General features: G+C 43.6%; 1 protein-coding gene across 3 annotated transcripts in view; it reads left to right on the forward strand.

The window, feature by feature from the left end:
• SLC22A23 (solute carrier family 22 member 23) overlaps positions 1–23111 on the forward strand; it is a 109594-nt gene that overhangs the window by 80112 nt on the left and 6371 nt on the right. Inside the window, exons 6-10 of one of the 3 annotated variants that reach the window (XM_066558904.1) lie at positions 6257–6346; positions 11860–11962; positions 14947–15179; positions 17802–17834; positions 19633–19756. In XM_066558904.1, coding sequence (XP_066415001.1) covers positions 6257–6346; positions 11860–11962; positions 14947–15179; positions 17802–17834; positions 19633–19756 — 583 coding nt within the window. Of the gene's footprint in view, positions 1–76; positions 3387–6256; positions 6347–11859; positions 11963–14946; positions 15180–17801; positions 17835–19632; positions 19757–23111 lie in introns of those variants that run through there. The other 2 variants (XM_066558912.1, XM_066558919.1) reach the window with 2 other exon arrangements.

Genomic DNA, 23111 nt, shown 5'->3' on the forward strand with positions numbered 1-23111 from the left:
ATTCCAAACTCCAGCACTGTGTTAAAAACTCCATGGCCTGTTGAACAGTCCTAGTAATTATAGTCTTGTCTTGCAGTGCCGTGTGTCTTTAGAGACATCTCTTGAAGAATTTTACCATGGCTACAAGAGTGCGCCTTCAGCTCTGTGTGCCTCTGGAAACTGGGTTTTAAGGAAGCTGCTTGCTGGGATCCTGCCCATCATCCAACACTTACTCTGTTGGTTTGGAGAAGCAGCAGCACTCAATCCCCCTAATCTAAAGTGCCAGCCCCATGGGAAACTCAAACCACATTAGAGTTTCTCTTTAAAGCTTTGCTCCAAGAGCTGTTTTGCTTTCCTCTCCTGCATCATCTGAGTGATGCTGCTTTAGGGATGGAGGGTTGCTGCAAGTGACGGTGGTAGGGTGCAGTTCTTGCTTGAGAGTCTGAAGTATCAATTCCTTGGTTTACTGATGCTTTTAAAAAGAGCTGGCCCCCCCTCATCACCAAAATTGTCACTGAAAAAGCCAAGATCCTGTCTTGTAGATTGCTGTGCAGAAGAGATTCTGTACGTGTGTGTATGTGTGTTTGTCTAATTACAAAAAAGGCAAAGAGCTTCTGGATCTTTATCTCCCCAGTGCACCTGTCAGATTTGGTTCAGGCTCCCCTTTTTCTTCTCACAGGCTTGATTCTGCCCATAAACACCCATTTTGCACTGTCATTTGCAATCTGTATCAGACTACCCACTTGTCAGAAAATGGTGGAAACATTTCCCCTGCTTTTCCCACACTAGCTGCTCTGACCCCAGGGGCTGCAGGGGAACCTCAGCCAGTTGCTCTGCCATTGGGCAGAAGTAATGTTTCTTTACTTGTCTGATCCTTGTTGAGGGTCTCTGAGGTAACTGTAGTTTCTGTCAGTCAGTATTAAAGGCATCAGTCAGCACTGGAACATGCTTAATCCGAGATAGAAAACTGTCACCATTAACGTCAGTGCCTAATGAATAAAGCAGTCTCCATCAGTGAGAGACGGAAAGCCCAGTTCAGGATCTCTGGTATACATTCCCAGGTCATTGGTGTGATTTTTGGTGCAGTCAGCACACTGGTGTTAATTAGCTGGCTTGCATGTAATTGTGTGTCTGGGGTTACAGCTCCTGGATCTGCATCACACAACGTGGCTTTGCAGTGTAAATGCTGTTTTTCTGGTAAAGTTTTGGAAAGCATTAGGGGTGTGAGAGCTGTCATTAACCTGTTGATATCCCCCCCACCTGATGTTTGCAGGTCTTCCTCAGAATAAATTGTGGATCTTGAGAAATTATGGGTCCCTGAGCCAACAATTGGCCTTGGAGTTTCCCAACCAATTCCTAAATTTGGCTTTTGTCAGTCAGCTTCTTGAACTTGCAGATGAAATAAAACATATTTTAGGGGAAAGAAAAAACTAATTACCTGTGTTTCCTTTGAGGAAAATAATAAAGGCACAACTGTGTGCTGGAGGGATTTATTTAAGCCATGTATAATGATATTGCCCATGGAGGAATGCTAAATTTCAAAATGGCTTTATGACTATTATTTGTGACCGATTACTTTTCTCAGCAGTTTCATGGTAGGAGTACACTCTTGTTTAAGGAAGGGATTCCCTTTCATGTGGAAAAACAGAACATTATTGCACACCTTGATACTATGGATCTTCTGACTGCAAATACATTTAGATATAGCAGTTGTCAGTACAGCACCATTTGTAATTTATAAATGATTCAGAACATGGTCATCTCTGCCTCCTTGTTGATGATGAGATTGTTGGGGTTTTTTATTACTTCTTCCCTCACTTTTTCTCTTTAAACTCTTTCTGCAGCCCCACACTTAAAGGCTTTTCTGATGCAGCCCTGGAGGGAAGCTGCGTATCTGTAGGAAGAGTAAGAGAGGAGCAGTATCAAAATAATTAAATAAGATTAACTACAAACTACTGAAGGAAGGACCACCTCTCTCATTCTGGGTGCATGGGGGTGTTGATGGTCTGCGTGAGGACAGGAAAACAGTACGATTGTTGAATTAAGAATGTGATCAAGCTGCAGGCCTTGCAGTGGGTCAGGAAGGAGGAGGAACCCTTTCTCTGCTCTTGTGTGCTGCAATAACATGCCCACAGTTGCTCTAGCATGGAATGGGTAAAAAACTGGTACTTGTCTGGGAGAAAGGATGCATTGAGCCTGATGCAGATATCCCTTGTTTTCCCTTTATTCCATTGTTGAGCTTTCCTATCTGTGTGGAGGGATTTTTGTTTTGTGATTTGTTTTATTCTTTGTTTTCCATCTGAAAGGGCTAGAAAACGTTTTGCTCTAGTTAGGGGCCATTGTGTTGCTGTTGATTATTGCTCACTGCATTGTTGTAACAGCCTCCTGTGATTGAATTACTCCCAATGTATTTAAATGATAAACTGTTCACTTGCAGTCCTTTCCAGCTGAAAATTCCACTGTAATTTTGCTCATACATACCAATCAAATTAGTATATCCAATATAAGAGATCATCACAGGAGTTACAGGAGTTTCATATATACCTATTTTGGCACTTGATATGAGTCCCATAGTAAAAAGAAACAGTGTTCAAGAGGACAAAATATTTCTGGGATGCAAGAAAATTTAATTTTGAATTGCTCTCCAAGCAGTGAGCAGGCTGATATTCCTTTCTGAAGAATTACACCATTTCCACTGCCTTCTGAAGGCTTTTGCTCATTCACTGGCTACACTGCCTGTAGTGTGAGTGCCACGAACCATCTGTAGGGACTCTGCTCCATGGGGAGGTGGCCCATGTGTCAGGTGGGGCAAGGGGGAAAGGAAGCAAAATTTATCTGCTGTTTTTGACAGCATTGGGGTGGTTGCCAGTGCCCTCCTGGGAGATGTCTCTAAAGACAAGAACTGAAAATCCAGACAGTGATCCAGCTGCAGCTGGCAGGTCCAGCAGCTGCCTTAACAACACCTGTCAGGGGAAAATGAGGGTGGGCAACTGATGGGGAATGCCCAGCCAGCAAGATGGAGAGGGAGTGTGCTTACATGGGAAACAAATTGCAGTGAGACAAGGGATGTTGATAGCAGTCTAGAGTGCTGTAAATTTACATTGCCCTTATCTTCAGTAGCCTGTCCCAGGGCTGATGTTGGTTTCATAAAGGGATCCTTTTCCTCAGCAGCTTTAAGTGGCTTTATTTTTGAATGCTTGGTGTACCTTGTCATTTTGGGCAGGAATAATTTGCCTTTATAATGAGATTTTTAGATTTATGTGGTTCCGTTTTCTTCTTTAATGCTCAAGAAACATGGGTGAATTAGACCTGGTTAAATTACCCCGGTATGTTTTGACTCAAAATTTCACCAGTTGGCTTTAAACTTTGCCCTCTTGTAGAAATAAAAGTTTAAATCTGTTTTTGCATCAAGGAAATTATTTTTATTCAACTGTGTATTGAAATGTCGTTTTTAAAACAGGCTTGCTGAATTTTGTTGACATGTTTCAAAGCATTACCCAAAAAAGTCAGCTTCGATCATGAGCAAATTAAATATTTTGATAATATTAATTCAGTACAGGTTTTTCACTACCAGTTTCTCCAGAAACTTCACCATCTCTTTCTTGTTTCCCTGTAGAATGAGAAGCAAACATACAAATCAGTGCAGCTGTGGGACAGTTATTTTGACCTTAGTGTCATAAATGATAAGGAAGTATGAAGATTGTTTAAGGAACAGGAGAAAAGAGTGTTCAGGGGAATTGGAAATCCTAAAGAACCAACCATAACCTTACACCTTTTAAAGGTGTATTGCACTTTAGGTGGCTTTCATAATTTTTATGGAATGCATTCTCTTTCTTTGTGTGGGGTTGAAGGGTCTGTGTGTTGCCTGGAACAGATTATCTGCTGCAAGCTGACCTTGGCTGCACCAGTGCCCAGCCCTGCTGTGCTTGAGTGTCCTGGGAAATGCTCCACTGGAGACACTGCTGTATCAGCAGCTACCCAAGTGTCACATGTGGTGCTTCCATGGAAACCCACCCCTGGGCAGCTCTCTTTGGCTTCCCCTGTGTGGGGAGACATTTCAGGTGTTCCTTAACATGAAAATAACTGCTTGGCCAGCTTTGAAAAAACAAAGCTCCCTTTTTTGCTCGTCTCTGGATGGAAACACAAACCAGTGGTGCTCCTGTGGGCAGAGAGGTTATAGCTGTTCCTTCCTAAAATTCCCTTCTAAGCTTAGAGAAATAATATTGATGTAATCACAAGAGGTGGACAGCAAAGGTAAAGCACCCAAATAGATGCCAGTATTTTAGCATGCAGGACACAACATGGAGAAGATGCAGGGGTAGGTGGTGATAAGTGCTCTGTGTGTGTATGTGTGTGGATTGCAGTTAGGAAAGCTGTGGTTTTCAGGGAGTTTCCCTTTGAAGAAAAAAATTAATTCTCTCTCACCTTTCTTGCTGCTGAACAGCATGCTGCCATCACTCTTATTTAAACATAAGCTATTTTTCTGTTTTGTTTTGCTATGTATATTTTTTTTCCTAAAGATGAGGCTTGAATCTATGTAATTATACGCATTTTCCTTTTCCACTGGGTAAATAGCAGAGGGAAGGGTGAAAATGCCTTATGTCTGAAATTCAGTCTCTTTCCCTACAAAGCTTTACTCATATCCTTAGACCATCACACCCATCACTTCACTACTGGTTTAAAGCTTGTGATAGATGAAAAGTGCATTAGCTGGAGAATAAAAGCAAGTTTCCTGGTTTCATAATATAGGTGATTCCACGTGATATAAAGTAAAAACCTACCAGATGTCCTTCTTTGCCAGGTCCTGTTTCTTGGGTGTTAATGGTGCTAAACTTAAATGCTCCGTGCAGCTCCCAGAGGGTGGTCAGGTAAATGTGGGAAATGTAGTTAAAACAGTTCAAGGTGCTGCTTGAAGGCTGTGTGTCAGCCACAGAGATTTCTATCTAAATTAAAAAAAAAATACCCAGCCAGTGGGTATTCTGTTGTTCTCTTATATGTTAAATCAGTTTCAGGGGGGTCTGAGTTTCTCCTGCTTGAGCCCCTGTTGTCCAATAGCTGTTGTGGAGTTTGAGCAACTCATTCAGGATGTGCTGTACATGATAGTGATTAACAAGAGCAGAACTGGTCAGTTAGGTCCTCTTCTACTGGCTGGGTCTACCGTAATGGAAGAGGAGAGTCCATGCATGTCCTGACTGTATCCTTAGCAAAGGTAGCAGTGATATCTGACAGTATCAGATCTTGGAGGGATCAGGGGGAAAAGGGTGAGAATGTGCCTACTGAGAACGTGCCTTTTGATGACACTGGGAAAAGCCAAACATGCTAGAAAATTTAAAGGGAAAAAAAAAAGGAAGGAAGAGGGGGCTGTCAGCCTCTGTTTCAGTGTGAATGATTCTTTCTCACTAGTTGAGTTCTCTGCAGACTCGCTGGCTGCACTCCCGCCTGTTGATTTGTGCCCTGCTGGCACACTGGCTCTTTGTGCACAGGGCTACCTATGCTCCCAGAGGAGCCAGCTTTACAGGCCAGGAACCTGTGCAGAGGGCTGGCAGCAAGCCCTGGTGCTCCTGGCATTTCCCCAGCCCACAGGCACCAGAGGGGAGAGGACTGGTGAGTCTGGATGTGGATATGAAGGGTAGGAGGGAGACCTCGAGAACCAAGTGTAAGTGGAGAGCAGTAAGAGGGGACCAGTGGCCAAAGAGAGGAAATAAGACACTTCAAGAAGTGTGGGACCAAAGAATAAAGATATCTGGAGGGGACTTAGAGAGGCAAGGGCAACAAGGGACTGGGGGAAAGCAATGGAGGAAGAGCATTCTGTAGAGGAAGAACAGAGGAGAGCTAGAGCATGGAGACCAAAGGGGCTGCAATCATATGCTCACCCCTCCTTCCAGAGCAAGCTGTCAAACCTAAGGATTCATTCTTAGAACTCTTCCTTTGCAAAATCCACTCCTAAAATGTTTGCTTCACCCCTCCCTGCTGCCCAACTTGCTTGCTCAGCTTGCTGGGGTTCCCTCCATAGTTCCCACAACAGAGAGCAGCAATGCATGTGTGAGTACCTGCAACCTCCTGATGGCCACAGCTCCACACAAGGACATTGGAGGTGCTCTTTGTGTTGTTTTTTTTTTTTTTTTTTTAATACTGGTGATGCTAGAAAGCATTGACAAGTCATGCTCTGGGAAATGCAAGAAGTCAGGTTGCCTGGGCAACCCCTGCTTGGCCTCCTGGCATGAAGGCATGATGATACAGCCTTTAATAACATGATTACAACCTATTTTTTCCACAGGGCATAGGATGGACGAATCAGTGCATAGGATGGACGATGATGTGGGAATGAAGCTGTTGTCTGTTCCTCATTTGTTGCAGAATTTGGAAGGTGTGTAGTGAATGAGGCAGAGGCTTGCAGAGTGAAAAAGGACAGTGCTGGGGAAATGAAGCTGAATACCTCCTGAAGAGCTGTACTCATTCTCTGGATCTGTCAGGGATGTTCTTGTACAATGATGGAGATTTCCCTGGAATCAGGCCCTTTCAGTGCTGTCACTAACCACAATTTCTTCAGTGTCTGTCTCTAGCGTGTAATTCTGGGGTTTGTTCTGCAGAAAGATGGGAGCATTTATATCTACACCTATAAGGGGTATTGCTGCATGATTTTTTCTCATTGTGGACACAAGTCCTCTCTATTTTATCTCCCTGCTTCCAAACAGGAGTAATCTTTGCTATTACTCGTACAAGAAGTTGGTAGAGATTTGCATTTATGAAGTATATAGATATATATATATTCTGACAGCACTGTAGGAATGTCTCTAAGGAAATCTATTATTTTTTGTACTCACTGGGAAGTTTGGACAATGAGGCTTTCCCATGTTGATTGGGAAAGGCAGAGATGTCTTTAATATCTGCCCCTTGAATGACTGCAGTGAACATTCTGGGCGAAAAACTAATGTGGGATCATCTAAACGCTGTGTCATAATGCACATGAGCAACTGAAGATTGCAACAGCAACCTTATGTCTGACTTTTCGATCTTTTTTGAATGTAATTAGAAATAGAGGATTCAAATAAATCCTTGCAATCAGTCCTTAGCTGTTAGAGTCCTGGAGTTACAGAGTTGCTCTCATGAAAGGAGGTTCATTTTAAATGCTGTTAGTATTTATGTCCGGTGCTTTGGTTAGAAAGCCATTCCAGTCTCCATATTCCTCTTGTGCTGCAGGTGCATTTTAGCATTCAATTCAAATACACAATAGCTGTCTGGGTTTGTTCTTTTTCCCCTTTCCCATTTGCTCCTGTCTGTGCCTATCTTAAATCTCTTTTTCCTCATGCTATATGAGAAGAGAGCAGCCCTGTTCCTGTACTGAGATGAAGTTCTCTTTTATCGCCTCTCCTTTTATAAATACAATACTCCAGCTTGCCAGAGCTTTAGTTTCTCAAATATTGATGACCAGAATTGTAAAAGAATTCCAGTATTTCATTGTCTGAATTGCAAATACCTCATGGCTGCATTAAACTGGTGCCATATAGTCACTTGTGTTCAAGTAGTACATAACAAAGTCCAACACAGGTTTTGCTCATCTTCCACCAGGAACATTTCCCCTTAATCACTGAGAATTTTGCATTATATTTCATATTTTCACTTGCTTTTGCCACATGCTGGATCTCAAGCTCACCCAGTTCCTCCAATGGCTCATTTGCATTGTACTTACACTTGATAGTAAGGTAGTGCCTCACTTTGTCACCAGCAGACCTTACTGGTACCTTTCTGAGGTTTTTGCCAAGCTCTCTATTCAGATTATTAAACAAGATTTTTTTTTAAATAAGATGAGTCATGCCACTACTAATGTCCTGCCATCTGCTTATGATTTCTATTTTTCTATCCCTTATCTCTCTCTCCCCATCAGTCAGTATTTTACCTATCTCATCATTTCTGTATATGGCTTGAGAGCTGGACAAAAGTCCTGGAAGGTATAAATAAACCTGTGTACCAGGAACTCTGCCTGCCTGAGAATAGATTGCTTCACCTCTGTGTTTCAGACTGGTCCACCTCCTGCTGCAGAGCTGTCATGCTCCAGGGATTGATTGAGTCTCTGTGCTAGGCTTCCATAGATCTTTTCATGTTCAAAGAGCTACTGACAGTATCATTTAGCAGCCAGAAAAATCCAGCAAAAGTCCATCACCACAGGACACTTGTCATTTTGGACATAATTTTTCTGTGGCTTGATTTGGGCTTTTGTCTGTTTTGTTTATGCCAAGTGATGCAGAGATGGGTGGCTTCATCTGAAGGCTCTAAAGATACTTTCTGATTTTGAAAGGCATACTCCTGAAATGCAGAGGGTGTCTTGAGAATTTAGCAGCTTTGAGAACTGGGAGCTGGTAGGGTTCCCCTTCCCATGAGACTTTTAAAGTCTGCCAGTGAATAGTTCTAATTTCCACTGACATGTAAAGAGTTAGCTTGTTGACAGTTTTCCTACTGAGTCCCTGAATAGGAGGCCTAGAGTGTGTGTGGGCTCTGGAGTATGGGAAAACTTATTAGTGGCCTCTGAATAAATGCATAGAAATATTCTTATATTCCATACTCTACCTTTTGGTAAATCAAAATTGAAACATTTAATGCTAATTTTTCTGTACTGGTGACTTCGGTGTAAAATCAAAGAGTAAGCTGGGGCTACAGGGAGTTTTTCTGGTGTTAGTTCTGAAAGAAAATAGTTTGCTTCCGTGAGACTTTAATAGGCTTTGGCTTGCCTTTTAATATCTTAACTTTGACCTATGAAGTCAGCCTGAGAGCTGCCACTCTCCTGATGCTCATCAAAGTCAGTTGGAGCAGCTCCTTTCATGCAGGCAGGCTCCCTCCAAAGACAGCAGGTCGCTTACATGAGAGCCAGTTCTGTAGCTGATGGCTTTTTTGCAAGTCACATAGCTTATTTTTTCTTATTAGAATGAAATTTTGGTTATTGCAGGTCATTAATTTTGCAATGGAGATTTTTGGTGAATATCTCACTAGTATTCATAGAAGTAAAGGAGGGAGAAAGCCATCAGAAAGATGGATTGTGTTGGAGACTTGGAGGCAAATCATTCATCTAAAGCAGGTGACTTAGATTTGGAGTTTTAACAACATCATAGAGGGATGGAGGCGTAAATAGCTGGTTAAGTCACAAGGCCCTCAATAAAAAGCTAGGTTCTGTTTGCATTCTTTGGTGTAAGGTTTGAGACCAGATTCTTTTTTCCCCTCTTTTTTCTTCTTTTTTTTCTTTCTCCTTTTTTTTTTTTTGTTTGTTTGTTTGTTTTTAAATGCTTGTAATGATGTTACATCTGGAATCAAGACGTTTTTGTATGATACTGTGATGTGTCCGTGGCGTATAACCCCCACAAAAGCAGATTAAGGGTCCACTGCAAAAGGACTGCTGCATGAGTAGGGTAGAGAAGGGGTGAGCTCCCCTGTCATGTGTGATCCTCACTGCAGCTGACACAGGAGCTGTTTGACAGTTCACATAACCAAGTGAGCCTTTACTTGAGGGCAAAACAGCAGTTCAGTGAAAAAAACACTGGTGGGAACTAGTTCAGAAGCACTGACTTATGAGAAAGTTTAAAAGGGGGGCCTGAGTGCAGGTGAGAAGGATGCATGACAATAAACAAAGAACATATTGATTATAGGAAGACATGATGTATGAACAAAACAGGAGTGGAGGGCGTAATAGTGGTTGGTTGCAAATAAAAGTGTAGCCAAGTTGATCATTGCTTCTCTTGATTTTATTGAGTTGTGGCTCAGTACAGCATGTGTTTACAAGTTAGACTACTCTCTGTCTTGAAAGAAAAAAGTAAAGATTTCTCTGAGAAACCAACAAAGAAAAAACCCTATCAGATTAAGAAAATCTGGCATATTTACCTTCTGCTGTACAGAGGATGAGATGTTTTACTTTAAAGGCCAGATCTGGTCATTCTTAGTTTGAGAGTGAACCCTTTTGAAATCTGTGCAGTATGTGTTGTTTGGGTAGTGATTTTTATTGTTGCCCTTCAGCTGAAATAGTTAACACCCACTAACAGCCTTTCAAAACCCTTGTGCTTCTTCTAGTGTTTGCTTTGATTTTTTTTTTTCTGTAGAAGGTTTGGCCTGGACTCAATCATGGCCTTTATAATTATGTTTTACTAACTGCTTCAATTGTTCTGAATTATTTTGTTCCCACTTATTCCTTCCTAGAATCTTGCTACAAAAAATGATTTTAACCTTGTTCTTTGAGATTAGGCTCCAATTTTTTTATCGCTTATATTTTAATATGGCCCCGATCCATTGCTGAGTCTGAAGAGGGTTTCTGTAATACAAATATTTATTTAACTATTTTTTTTCTTTTGTTCCACCTTAGTTTTTCTGCTTTTGTGTGCTTCATGCTGCATAGATTCTGGGGAGAAATGGCCATTATCAGGTAGTTAGGAAAGTAGTATAGCAATATTCTGCCTAAATACAATCACTATTGTAAAATACACTTCGCTGCTTTTGTCAGAAGCCTTCCCAGTAATTACTCTAGAGAGAAGACCAGAAGTGACCTGTGAGCAGTTAATAGATCAAGTATTTGCATGTAAATAGTGTTTGCTTGATTTATTATTTTTTGTGATGCACTTTTCAAATAATAGCTGGCAAATGTGGTTTTTGTTTCATTTGTAAATTCAGGTGACTTTTTTTTTAAATCCCCCCTTCCCCCCCAGCTTGCTTTTATTTTCTCCTGTCTTGCATCTCTTTAGGAAGCTGCTATTCAGCAGAGTAAGGCAGAGGTCAGGGCAGGATAGGCCAGTGTGGGCAGCTGAGGACACCCAAGCTCATTGTGTATGCACGAAGAGAACTCATGCACCCTTCACAACAGGGCCACGCTGCTGCCTTTGAATACAGTCAGGGGAAAAGAAAAAAAAATAAAAGGAAAGCAGCAGTAAAAGCCTTTACCCCAGAAAACAGACCTAGTCTGTGCTCTTGGTGGGCATTATTTTTGTGATGCTTCTTTATAGCTACAGCTCCTCCTGCTTTTATTGGACTTGTTGCCCACTGATCCGGTAGCTTGGAAACAGTGGCTGCTTTGGCATGCTTAGGTAGGTGTCCAAACTCCAACTTAAGGATAATTGGGAAATAAACAGTGCCCTTCATTATTGTCCCATGCCAACAAGGTATCTGAGGCAGCATTTGTAAGGCTTGTAAGTTATTTCAGCATTGCAAAGAAAAGTTCGCTTGAAGCTGCCCAGAACTGGAAGGATATGGTGGGGTTTTAGTTCTGAAATGCAAAGACACCACAGCTGCTGATGCCCAATGATTTTTCTTTAAGGAAATGTCTTAAGGTTGAGGACATCCATCAGAATAATTTTAAATATTTGAAAAGGGAGTGGAGTGGAAGATGGATGAGCTGACATAATGTCCTAGCCACTGCATTCTCAAGCTTGCATTTGAACAAACTACAAAAGGTGACCCATGAAAAATGAGTTTGAGCTCCAGTCCTTTCCATGGCTTTTTAGGTATGCATTGCACAATGGGGGCAGAGCCTGTAACTGCATGAGTGCAGTCCTCCCTGTGGAGGGTTCTAAAAATTAACAGAAACCTGAAGTTCTTCAAGAAATTTGCTATCTTGCTTGTTGGAGTCAAGCTCCATAATGCTCCCACTTTACATACACATTTTTAACTGGGAGGATGTTTGGAGTATGGAGTTCTTACTTTTTTTGCCCCAAGAAGACGAAGGGAAGCCTGGAAGAAAAGGAGGAACCTGTGCTGGACTTTAGGCAGGTAGTTCAGTGTTTTTATAGCTACCAAAAATGTAATCAATAGTGTTCTGCTCTCCAGAACATCCCTCAGAATATACTAGTTCACAACTAAATCTTCTCATTCTCCTCAGTGAAATTATAATTCTGGTTTGGTTTGTTTCAGAGCTGGAAAAGGAAATCACCAGGAGACCAAAGAAAGTCTGCATTGTTAAAGTGGTGGGAACAAGGAACCTGTGGAAAAACATCGTAGTGTTGTGTGTGAACTCGTAAGTGCAATCTCTTTGTTTAAGTATCTGTGTGGTCAGTGAACTGGAGCAGCAATGGGAAGTGATGAGGGAGCTCCACTATTTCCTACTGTGGGACCCTTCACTAACATCTCTGATAAATGATCCTGGAAAAACACAAGCTGTTGCAGGGAACCATATTTTTATGGCAAACATGGAGGAGCTCAGTGGCTGTTTCAGGCAGCAGAACTGCATCTCAGGTGCCATGCTGCAATTGTGTTGGTGTGGCCACGTGCTGATAAGTGCTCATGCATACACACATCTGCTTGGCATCCCAGGTGGGAGTTTGGAAACCATTCATGGCCCAGGAGCACAGGTTCAAGTTGTTTACATCTGACAGGGCTGTGGTGCAGAGGAAGATGGTGCTTGCCAGTAAATACAAGTTGCTCCCTCGTATAACAGCTGTGTTTGGTGGGTCTTCAAAGGCAGATTACAAAGTGCCTCAGCACTCCCAAATTATGTGCAGGGGGTCACAGGGGGAATGTGCAGTCTCCAACAGGACAATGTGATGCTTTCCTCCTAAGGCTTCGGTTTGGACATGCTCATGTGGGCAAAAACAAGCATCAGCCTGAGGGTTTTGCAGGTTACAGGTTCTGAGATCTTCTGTGCAGAACTGACACCTTGTAAAGAGGAAATACAGTAACTTGCAAATTCTGGAAGGGCACCAGCAGTGCATTTTCTAATTTTTCCACCTTGTAAAATGTCCATTTGAATTTTTCATGGTTTTCTTTTCAAATTGGAGGTGGGGCTGGAGAAGGCTGGGAATCCCCTTTCTCTGCTAGGTTTCAAAGTATGTAGCTCTCTTGTGGCTTTTTCTTCCTCACTTCAGGGCACTGCTCTGCAGCCCTCACTGCTGTTAGCAGGCTTATGGATCAGTCAGCACCCAGAGGGGACAGCCCCCATGCTGGGCAAGTAGTCATTCAGAAGCACACAGACTTCAGGGGTCAGTCTCCAGCGTAATTGTTGCAGACCCAACTCTGGTTTTATGAGTTTTGTGTCTCTCTTCCACCCACCAGTGAGGGACTACCTCTGTTCTGAGAGTCCTTTCTTCTTAGGCTCACCAAGTACATTTGGTAGACGCTGTTAAATGTATTCGTGAAAACTGCTTACATGGGGAATTCTCCCCTTCTCCCTCACCCACATTAATTTGCATATTTGGAAATTCCTTAAATCAGATCTAGGCAGTCCAAAAAATAATTTCTGGCATTAGCACATGAAGGCTGTTTGCATCCAAGCAGAGCATGAAGCAGATGTACATCTGAGGAAATAGATTTCATGGTTTTTTTTAAGGGGTGGAAAAAAAATTAATTTTACTTCTGTTACTCCTGTTAGACAGGGCTGTGCTAAATTTTTAGTTCATGGAGAAGGAACCTTCTGCAGGGAACAAAAAGAAATTAAGGAAGACAAGGATTCAATTTTAAAAGTAACAATTCTGAGCTGATCACCAAGTGAAGAGAATAGAGTAATTCTTAGGGAACAGACTGGAAAGCAAGGTCCAAATGATTAAATAATTTATTTTATAAGTCATGATCTCAATAGCAACTACTACAACTGTGTTTGCATGCATAGAAGAGAAAGACAGAAGAAAAGCTGGTTAACTCTGCCCTTTTATTACTACTTGTTTTGCTGATTAATATTTCTCTTATGGGAGGAGTCAGCTATAATCTAGTTATTCAAAGCAAAAGTCAATTTTGTGTAACAGAAAGCACTTGTATTAGGTTTTTATCAGAGGCAAGGTGTTTGGTATTGAGGGTGGGGTTTTAAACTAGAGCATTGATTCACAAGTTTGCAAGAAAAGCTCCTCAGGCCATGGGCTGTCATGCTGCACTCAGGGTCTGCACAGCCTCACAGCTGTTTCTATGTTTATTTGGATACCCAATTTATACTGACAGAGCTTCAAATTCCTGAACTTCAGAAGTATAGAAGTGCATCAGTGTAATGTACCTGCCTTATTTTCTTTTTTTTTTCTTTTTTTTTTCTTTTTTTTTTCTTTTTTTTTTTTTGGAGACCTGGATCTGTGCCTCCCACTCTCTCAAGCACTGTTAATTTGTGCCATGAGATTTGTCTTGTATAAGTGCCAGGGACAAGAGGTTCTTCCTGGCAGAGGTACTTGAGCTGTGATGGGTGCAGTTGAGAGCATTGACCTCTCCTGTTGCATCCCTGCTGCTGTATTGTACCACATCAGGGGTGAAGCTGGGGCTTCTCATCAGACTTTGTACCTTCAGCCCCCTTCTCTTTCTTCCTTTTATTCTTTTCCATTTTTTGGAGGCAGAGGGTGAGACAGGAGAAAGATGTGTGAAATGTGATGGTAAGATGTTGATCAGTGGCATCTCAAAGAAATTTTTTAAAGAGGAGGAGACACATTGCTGTGAAGGGTGGTGTAAATGTGTAGACTGAATTAGATCTTATTGTTTCATAATTGTAATAATCATTGCAGCACATACAACTTCAAACACTCCTTTCTCAGGGGATTTCAGTTTTACCAGGTTAGCTTGGGAAGTGAGGTGTAATGCTTGTATTTAGTATGACCAAATGCCACAGGCAGGTGGGTGTTCCTGGTGCTTTGCTGTCCTAGCACAGAGGCTACTTCTTCACAGCAGTTCTGGCTCTGCACTGTCAGCAGGGGCACTGGGAACAGAGAGATGTGCTCCTCTGGGAATGGGATTTCTCAAATAGAATGGGAAAATCTACCATGCACGAGGAGTTCTTCTAAAGATCCCCATGCCTTGATCATACCATGAGCAGCAGCTAAATGAATAAAGTCAGTAAATATTTGGTTGAACTGAGATTTTTTTTTCTTTTGCTTCTTTTTATCAATGCTTATTTTCACAGTAGCACCTAGAGATAAGCTTCTGAACTTAGGGTGTTGTACTCCTGCATTAATGCCTCCTCACACTGAATAACACTGCAGTGTGTGTTCTGCCCTCTCAGCAATGGTCTCTCTTGCCCTCTCCTGTTTCCCCCAGGCTGACTGGTTATGGCATACACCACTGTTTTGCAAAAAGTATGATGGGGCACGAAGCGAAGATGGCGATTACCCACAACTTCTACGCAGACTACTACACCATGGCCGGGATTGCGCTGGCATCCTGCCTGGCCATGTGCCCCGTGGTTGGCTTTCTGGGCAGGAGAGGAGGACTCCTGCTCTTCATGATACTTACAGCTCTGGCATCACTTCTGCAGCTGGGCCTTCTCAACTGTAAGTTGGAGATGAGAGCTTTTCAGGACCACACAAGCTTGACATGCAAACAAGGGACCAGGAAATACTGGCATTTCCTTTGTCTGTCCCGGATTTGTCATGTGATACACCTGCATAGTTTTAGAATCTGAGTTTGTTTGAAGGTTTCCCCAAACACTTGTTTCTCAGCTCATTAACAAAAGGCATTGTATTCTGGATGATTCCCATGGTGAAGCTTATTGAGCTTTGGTGCTGTATCCGGGGTAGTCACCAAGAAAACAAGCAAGGAAACGAGAAATGCTTTCAATTTTATTTTGGTGAAACATCCGCCAGGGAAAGAGCTATATTGAGATTGGGAAGGGAAAACTTTCCCACTCAAGTCTGCTTCTCAAGTGGCCTCCAAACCATGCAGAAATTAAAGCAGTAGGTGTATGTCCTCCGCTTGCTCTTAGCATCTTGCTATGAAGAAGTAATAAAAAGGTAGCACAGGAATGGTTCAGCTGAAAGACCCCACTTTTAACACACCGTGTATGTTAGTCCATGTGAATGTGTACACATGATTTTGGAAAGTGACACAGCATTTGAAATTGTTGTTCCTGCAAAAAGTGAGTGTCCCACCTCTTCCTTTGCAGGCAATAACTTTTGTGTGGCCCTTTTGAGCTGCTTCAGCTATTAAAACTGCTATAGAAATATTCCCTTTCCTTTTTCAATTTTATTCTATTCCCTTCATTTTTTGTTGCTTGAGGAGGTTGAACTTGATGAATCAGAGAGGTGTTGAAGCAGAGGGAATCTGGAATGTGCTTTGCCCCTCTCACAGTGTCCAGTCATTAGACCCCTGTCCCATAAAACCCCACCCCAAGGAAGGGGGAAGAGGGTTGAGACATACTTTGGACAAACTGGATGTGAGACGAATACCAGAACACTGGCTGTTGCTGGTTTTAAATTCTAAATTTAGAAATAATTGAGGGCCTTAAGAAAGAGCTTTTTGCATTGAGGATGGAAAGCTTTCACATACTTGCATACTGAGGGCAGCTCTGAGCCAACAGGAATTGTTCATATTTACAGACTCTGTTTCCCGGAGGCATTTACTAAGTTCGCCTTTAGCAAACAAGTTATTTGTGGGAGTGTAGGAGGGAAACAGGGAACCTCTTTCATGACATGGAGGAAACTCCAGCATCATGTGTGTTTGCTCCCAGCTTGGTGCAGATGTTTACATTCCCCTTGAGCACATATTTACCATGTCCAGCAATCCTAGCTGAGAGTGGGAGAAGCCCCCCGCTGCACCTCACCATGTCTGTTGATGGACTGAGACCATTCACATGCACATTCACACTGTGCATGTGTGCAACCTCCCAGAACTCCATGTTCTTCTGTGGGTGTCCATCAGGGTCTCTCTACACTGAATTTGCCCATTTTAATTTTTGTTTTAAGGATGGGACATGTTTGTTGAGGCTGTTGTGGCAATACACACACTTGCTTAGTTGAGACACAGTGTGTCAGAGCCCTTAGTCTGCTCCAGAGCCACGAAAATCTGGTTGCATTTTTTCAAAATAAATTTATGAGGCAGGTGGGAGGCCACACCCTGTAGGACTCATTACAACCTTTTCCATAACAGGTTTAGGTGGTTTTGTGAGCCAAGTTGCCAGAAGATCAGGCATGGCTTTAAGTGCTTTGTGCTACACTGGCACTCTCAATGCAGTGCCCTTGTCAGCCTTTCTGATTCCACTCTTTTCTTTGTGGGAAGAGGAGAGAAAGGCAGCCTCAAACTTCAGAGCAGCTCTCCCCACTCTTGACCATGCCACCTCTTCCTCAGAAGAACTAGATATTGTTTGGAGAGAAGCAGTGATCCTGTTTATGATGAAATCTGTCACAGCATCTTGCATGTTTTAATTTAGCATAATTTGGGTGTAATCAGAAAATGAAATCAGTATTTGAGAATGGTGAGAGGGAGAGGGGTATTCTCCACCAGCCACAAGCCTGCAGCAGACCTTGAAGCTCTCCTTGTTTGACTCCTCCTCTGAACTCTGGAGTGTCATCTGGAAAGTCACAGAATCAGGATGGGAGATGACCAGCAGAGCTGTGCCCAGCTTGTGCTGATGCCCTTCCCCTTGCTGCCCAGTGCTGCCATGTGCTCCTCTGTGGTTAGGTTTGGTGGCTAGTGTGACACATGGACCATCAGCTCATGGTTTTAGAGAGGAATAGGTCTCCCACCAGTCTGACAGCACTGATGCCCAGATTTTGCTCTCTAACCCAAGCTTCTGTTGGCCATTCCCTCAGGGCTGCAGCAGGAGGGCATTTTCTCTTCTCCCCCTTCATTAACAACAAAGAGGCTTTTGTGTTAATCCCAGTGGTAATTCTGGGGCTTTTAAATATGCTTTACTGCTGGTTTGTTATCACTGTCTCATTAGCATGCTGTCCTCCAGCTGAGATGTGCCTGGACACAGCATGTCCTATCTGGTGGCCAGGGAAAGATGTGAAGGTTTTGGCATGGGAAAGAATTGGGAGTCAGAGGGTGGGGCTAAGGTGGCATGTGGAATTTACCCTTTTTTTTTCAGATAAATAAACATATAAAAACTGTATGTTCTTGTTTTCACTCCCTTTCTCTTTTTTATCTTTCTCTGATTTCCATGGTCTTGGATCCAGTGATTGGAAAATACAGTCAACTTCCAGACTCAGGTATGATTTACAGACAAATCTGCATCATGTGGGAAGCACTCCCCCAGGAACAGGTAGATCCAAAAGGCCTCAGCCAAAGCACCCAGAGCAGAGCTGCTGCCACAAAGGGGTTCAGGGGGAAAGTCCACTTCTGTGCAGTGCCTTGAGACCCCACTGACAGGCAGGCCTGCTCATCTATGCTCAGCCTCTTTGTGTAGCATCCCCTCCACATAGAACTCACCTATGCATGTCAAGAGAGGGTGCAGAGGTCCCCCAGAGTTTGACATACAGGGTAAGGCTTTCTCAGAAAGTCTCCTTCTGAGATGCAAAATCTGAGTTCAAGAATCTCAGATTTTCTTTTTTTTTTTTTCCCAGAAAAGAAGAGGGGACTATAACACCTTAAGGACTCTTTAAATAAGGAGAGTTAAACACCTTAAAAAATGCTTTCCCAAGATGAGGTACTATAGGAGCAATGCAGTAACAAGCTACAGGGGAACAAAATGTACCTTTGTGTATCAGATTTGCTGGACCTGTCCTTGCCCAGTTTTTCCAAGGTCTGTTCTGCTGAGCAGCCATGATTCCCTGAGGTCATCAATGGTGTAGCCTCACTTGCTATGCAAGAGTGGCCAGAGACCCATGGTTTGCAAGGTGCTGTGCCCACATCCTCATCAGCTGGCAGAATTTGCTCTCTCCCCCAGACTTGGGGTGCATTGCAGAAAGAGCTTAGCCCTGAGCAAGCTGTAGCACATTTCAGAAGATGTAACCAAAGAGCTCACAAACACCTTTTGCTCTCCTGACAGCTGATATATTCAGCAAGAACAAAAGCAGGTGTTAATTTTCACTGGATCCAAGCCAGACAGTATGCCTGCTTGGGACTGCACACAGCAGTTCTTTCTTCAGGCAGGCCTTGGGACGTGTGTGTAGAAAGGTGAGGGAGCACTGGCTGCAAAGTTCCAGTCCTTCCCCCAGTGCTCCAGTCAGGCATGATGCACCCTTGTATGGTGCAATGGTGTGTGTGAGTGATTTGGCCTCCTTGCTGGCCAGGACAGGCCACGTGAGCTTGTGCAACCCTGGTCAGAGATGCCAGCCCTGCCCACAGGAGGTGGCAAGCAGGGATCTAGTGAGAGATGTACTGTCATCATGGCCAGAGACAGTTTCCTTGAGCTTTGTTTAGATTTGCTGGGGTTTCTGCAAGTGCTTGATAGACACTGTTTGCTCCTGGAAACCTTGCTGGCATCCAGCTGTGAAAGGGTTGAGCAAACAGCCCTGGCTTAAGGAGTGCCTCGCCGTCCTTGGCATCGGCTGTTCTCGCCCACAGTTGTCAAGCTGGGAGTTACGACAGAGGTTGCAGACTGATCACATGCAGAGGCTTAGCACAGAGATGGAAGCACTTTTAGTTCTTTCCTCTCTTGTCCTGGAAGCCTCTTCAGTGCTCAAGCCCCACTGTACAAGATGTTTGGCAGCTTGAGGAACACTGCCTGCATCCACTTGTCTGTCAAACATGAGAGGGAAGAGGCTGGTACCTAAAAGACTGACCAAAGATTTTGTTTTTTCATGGGTTTTACCTTTTCTGTGGTGTCTGAGGATAAAAAAATCAGAGACCACTGTCATTTTTTGGCATGACATTATGGGTTTTTTTCATGTGTTTGTATCTCAGGTGTTTGGGGAATGGATTTTATAAATACCAGTTTTAAATTAGTATTACAAAATTACTCAAATTCCTGTTGAGGGAGAAGAGTAATATCAACTTCATTGATTGTTTTCTTCCTTAGAAGTTTGACCTTATTCTTACTTTTTGTGAACACACTTGTCTTGCCAGGTATGAGTGACAGTGTCAAAGACAAATTCTCTGTTGCGTTTTCCATCGTGGGTATGTTCTCTTCACATGCTGTTGGAAGCCTCAGCGTGTTCTTCTGTGCTGAAATCACACCCACAGTAATCAGGTGAGACTTTGGAGCCGTCCTCAAAAGATGGGGACAAAATTATCCTCATTTGACTGATAATGGGCTGTGTAACTTAACACATTGTATGGGAGGGGAAGCCCCACGTAATTGGAGACCTCACAGCAGCTTGGGGGCTGCTTTTTGCAGTGGCTGCAGTCAGACTGAGCAAGTAAATTCCTGTCTGTGTATAGAGAGGCTTTGTTTTCCATGGCTCCACCTTGTGTTCCGTCGTGGTGATGATCAGCAGGCCTGGCAGCACATGAATTGCAGCTTGGTAGGGTTTTAAATACTCAACTGAAGCAGTTTGTGTGGTTGAGCATTGTCATTGCTTCACTAACTCTACGGGATTTGTTCAAGCAGCAATCAGGTGCATCTTGATGTTAAAGGAGGGATTCCGTGACTGTGCAGAGGTGCCAGCAATCCCTGCCTGCATAGGGCAGATTAACCAGGACAGCTACAGGGGTGCTTCAGTGGAAGGAAGGTGTTGAGACACGTAGTGTAAATGCTTTTGGTGCATAGAGGTTCCCTGCAAGCCTGCCTCTCTGCCTTTATTGCAGACAAAGCTGTCTTTCTCTTCACAATCAGACCTATCTTAGCAGAGGCTCAAAGTTTTTCTAAAGAGGAGCACTTTCATCCTGGGAAATAGGAGAAATCAGACAAATCATCTTTGTTGGAGAGTTTCCCATAACACACCTTTGTATGGTCAGGGGTTTGTATCATTTTGTACATGCACTGTTATCTTTCACAGCACAAAGGTTGTGCTTCTGTGTTCTGGATTATGCTTTCAGCAATGCCACAGCAATTCAGGAGTTTGCTCTGATTTCACTGAATTTCCCATGAATGTAGGTCATATGGGTGGGAGAGAGAGGGAGAGTAGAGGAAAGAGGATACTTTTTTTTTTTGTCCCCTCCAAATGATATGCCTTTTCAACTACTTTGCAAAAGTATTATTGCAAAACTGTCATCTGAGTAGCCAGAGTCTACTTGCTCCGTGGTCTTTTTTTTTTCAGGCTATCTAAATTTGTGAATGTATTTTATGGATAGCATTAATTCCACTGGAAAAGGCAGTGTGAGGAGTGAGATTATACAGCAACCTGAAACACTAACAGCTATTTATTTATGTGTGTGTCAATCAGTTTGGTGTTTTTATGCCTTTTTAATTTTCTCCTTGGCTCTGTTTGAAAGACACACAGATAAGGAATTGACCATGTCAGCCAGAAGAGAATCTGCCAAGTAGGGTCAGATGTGCAGTCTGAACTTAGCAAGCTTTTTTCCCTTAAATCACTTATGTCGCTACAGGGAGTGGGACAAAATCCTGGCTGGGAGCCAGAATTCTGCTTCCCCTGGCTCTGCTGGGTGACACCAGGCAAGTGACAACAGCTAGATATGCCTCAGGGTCCCTGTTTATTTGTAGAAATTATGACACTCTGCACTGCTCTGTGATCCTACCACCACAATAAGATCCCCTCAGGATTGTAATTAGGAGGTGTAACTCAGGACAGTGCATAAATCTGTCTCATGCAGAGGTGTGCTTAAGCTGCCTTCTGTCTTGCCTTTTTCTGGGATCTGGTTACTCCCTCATAACCTGCTTTCCAAAATGCCACCCTGGATGCCTTTGGGAGTTGGAACTAAATGATCTTTAAGATCCCTTCCAACCCAAACCATTGTATGATACTAATAGGCTTTTGGTTGGATCTCAAGGAACCTTAAGGAAAAGGAAGGCAAAGAGAGTGCTGTGGCTTTCTCTGGGGTTTCCCTGATCAAATCCATTGTCTGCAAATCCCTGGGAGTGGAAAATAGCACTGCCATTACCTGGGGTAGCAGTGGCATGACAGCAAACCCACAGCACTCATCCATCTCTGCTGCTGTGGGGTTGAGATGAGTAGTTCCAAGAGGAGAACAGCCAGACCTTCATCACCAAGAGGTGACACCTGCTCCAGCAACATGAACATTCCACACTGTCATGTGTCACAGAGGGGTCCTTGTGATCTGTGCACTGCAGCCCAGTCTCCTGGCAGTAGGCAGGGGGACTTCATCAGGAGCTATCCTTATTTGTACCTGGGATTTCAGTGCAGACCTCCCTGCAAATGCTGAATTAAAGCACCAAGTGTCACTGATAATCCACATGGAATAATCTTCCCACCACTACAGCCTGCATGTCTACTAAATGGGAATAGGCTGAACAAAATACAGCATGTCCTCTCCTCATCCTCCACATTCTCAGTTACTATCAAGGGGAAGATGGTTCTGGCTTTTTCTCTCAATGTCCTGCTTTTGTGCCCACACAGCCAAAGAGTGGGCAGGATGGCTGAATTAGGATCTTTTCCCATAAAGAGCTGCCTCAAGCCAAATTTCCAGTTGTTGAGGAAACTTTCCTTTCTGACCACCCAGGAGCCACTTGGCTCAGTCACATTCACACAGAGGCTCTGCACCAGTTCACAGCCTCTCCTCTTGGGGTCCCACCCCCCAGAGCTCAATCTGCAGCTGACACCACACCTTGCCCACCCAGCTACCTGCACTGAATGTATTCCTCAACATAGTGGGATGCAGGGCTGTTTACTGGGACCTGAATAAGGCCTGGCTTCTCAAAGGTGGTGCTTGCTCCATGGGGCCAAGGGTATGCTGGTGTATTACTTGAATCTCTGGCCTAGGACTGAGTGCACAAAATGTGCTTTATGTACAAGCTATGGAGGTTTTCAGGGACTGACTTCAAGAAGTGGCTGAGCTGGAAAACCTGGTCTGATTTCAGTGCTGGCCCTGCTTTGTGCAGGAGGCTGGACTAGGTGCTCTCCCAAAGCCTCCTTTAGCCTGGGCATCTCTCTGGCTCACTTATACTCTGAGCCATGTTGTGTGTTGACCCATTTGCTCAATGCGGATATGGCTGTCTGAAGACAGGAGTAACAATTCTCTGCTCTCCTGAGGAGTGCTGAGAAGGACAAGACCCTTCCCTTAGAATGTCAGTGAGGATGTCTTGCTGCTCTCTGGCAAAACACTGAGGTAGCAAGCAAGGAAATTCTACCGTATGAGCAAGCAGGACCTTTCTGAGGGCAGAATTTTGAATTTTGCAATTTACCCACGTTAGGACCATAAACCTCATGCAAACCATCCCTCCCCACTGTCAGTGGGATAGCAGGAGTTGGGAAAGTGGTCCTGATTGATCATCCATGGGGCCATGCCATAGGAAAGCCCCCCCAGAGCAGGCACTGGCAGGCAGAGGTGCAAGGGAGAAAGCTGGGACTCACTGTGGGTGCCAGCAGCCCTCGCACTCCCTCTCCAGGCTCCACTCTGCATCTGGAGAGTGTTTGAAGTACAGACGCTGGCCCCTGCCGTGGAATTCCCTGTGCTGAGGAGGAGCA

The sequence above is a fragment of the Molothrus aeneus genome, chromosome 1 (assembly GCF_037042795.1).
Source record: "Molothrus aeneus isolate 106 chromosome 1, BPBGC_Maene_1.0, whole genome shotgun sequence".
NCBI lineage: Eukaryota > Metazoa > Chordata > Aves > Passeriformes > Icteridae > Molothrus > Molothrus aeneus.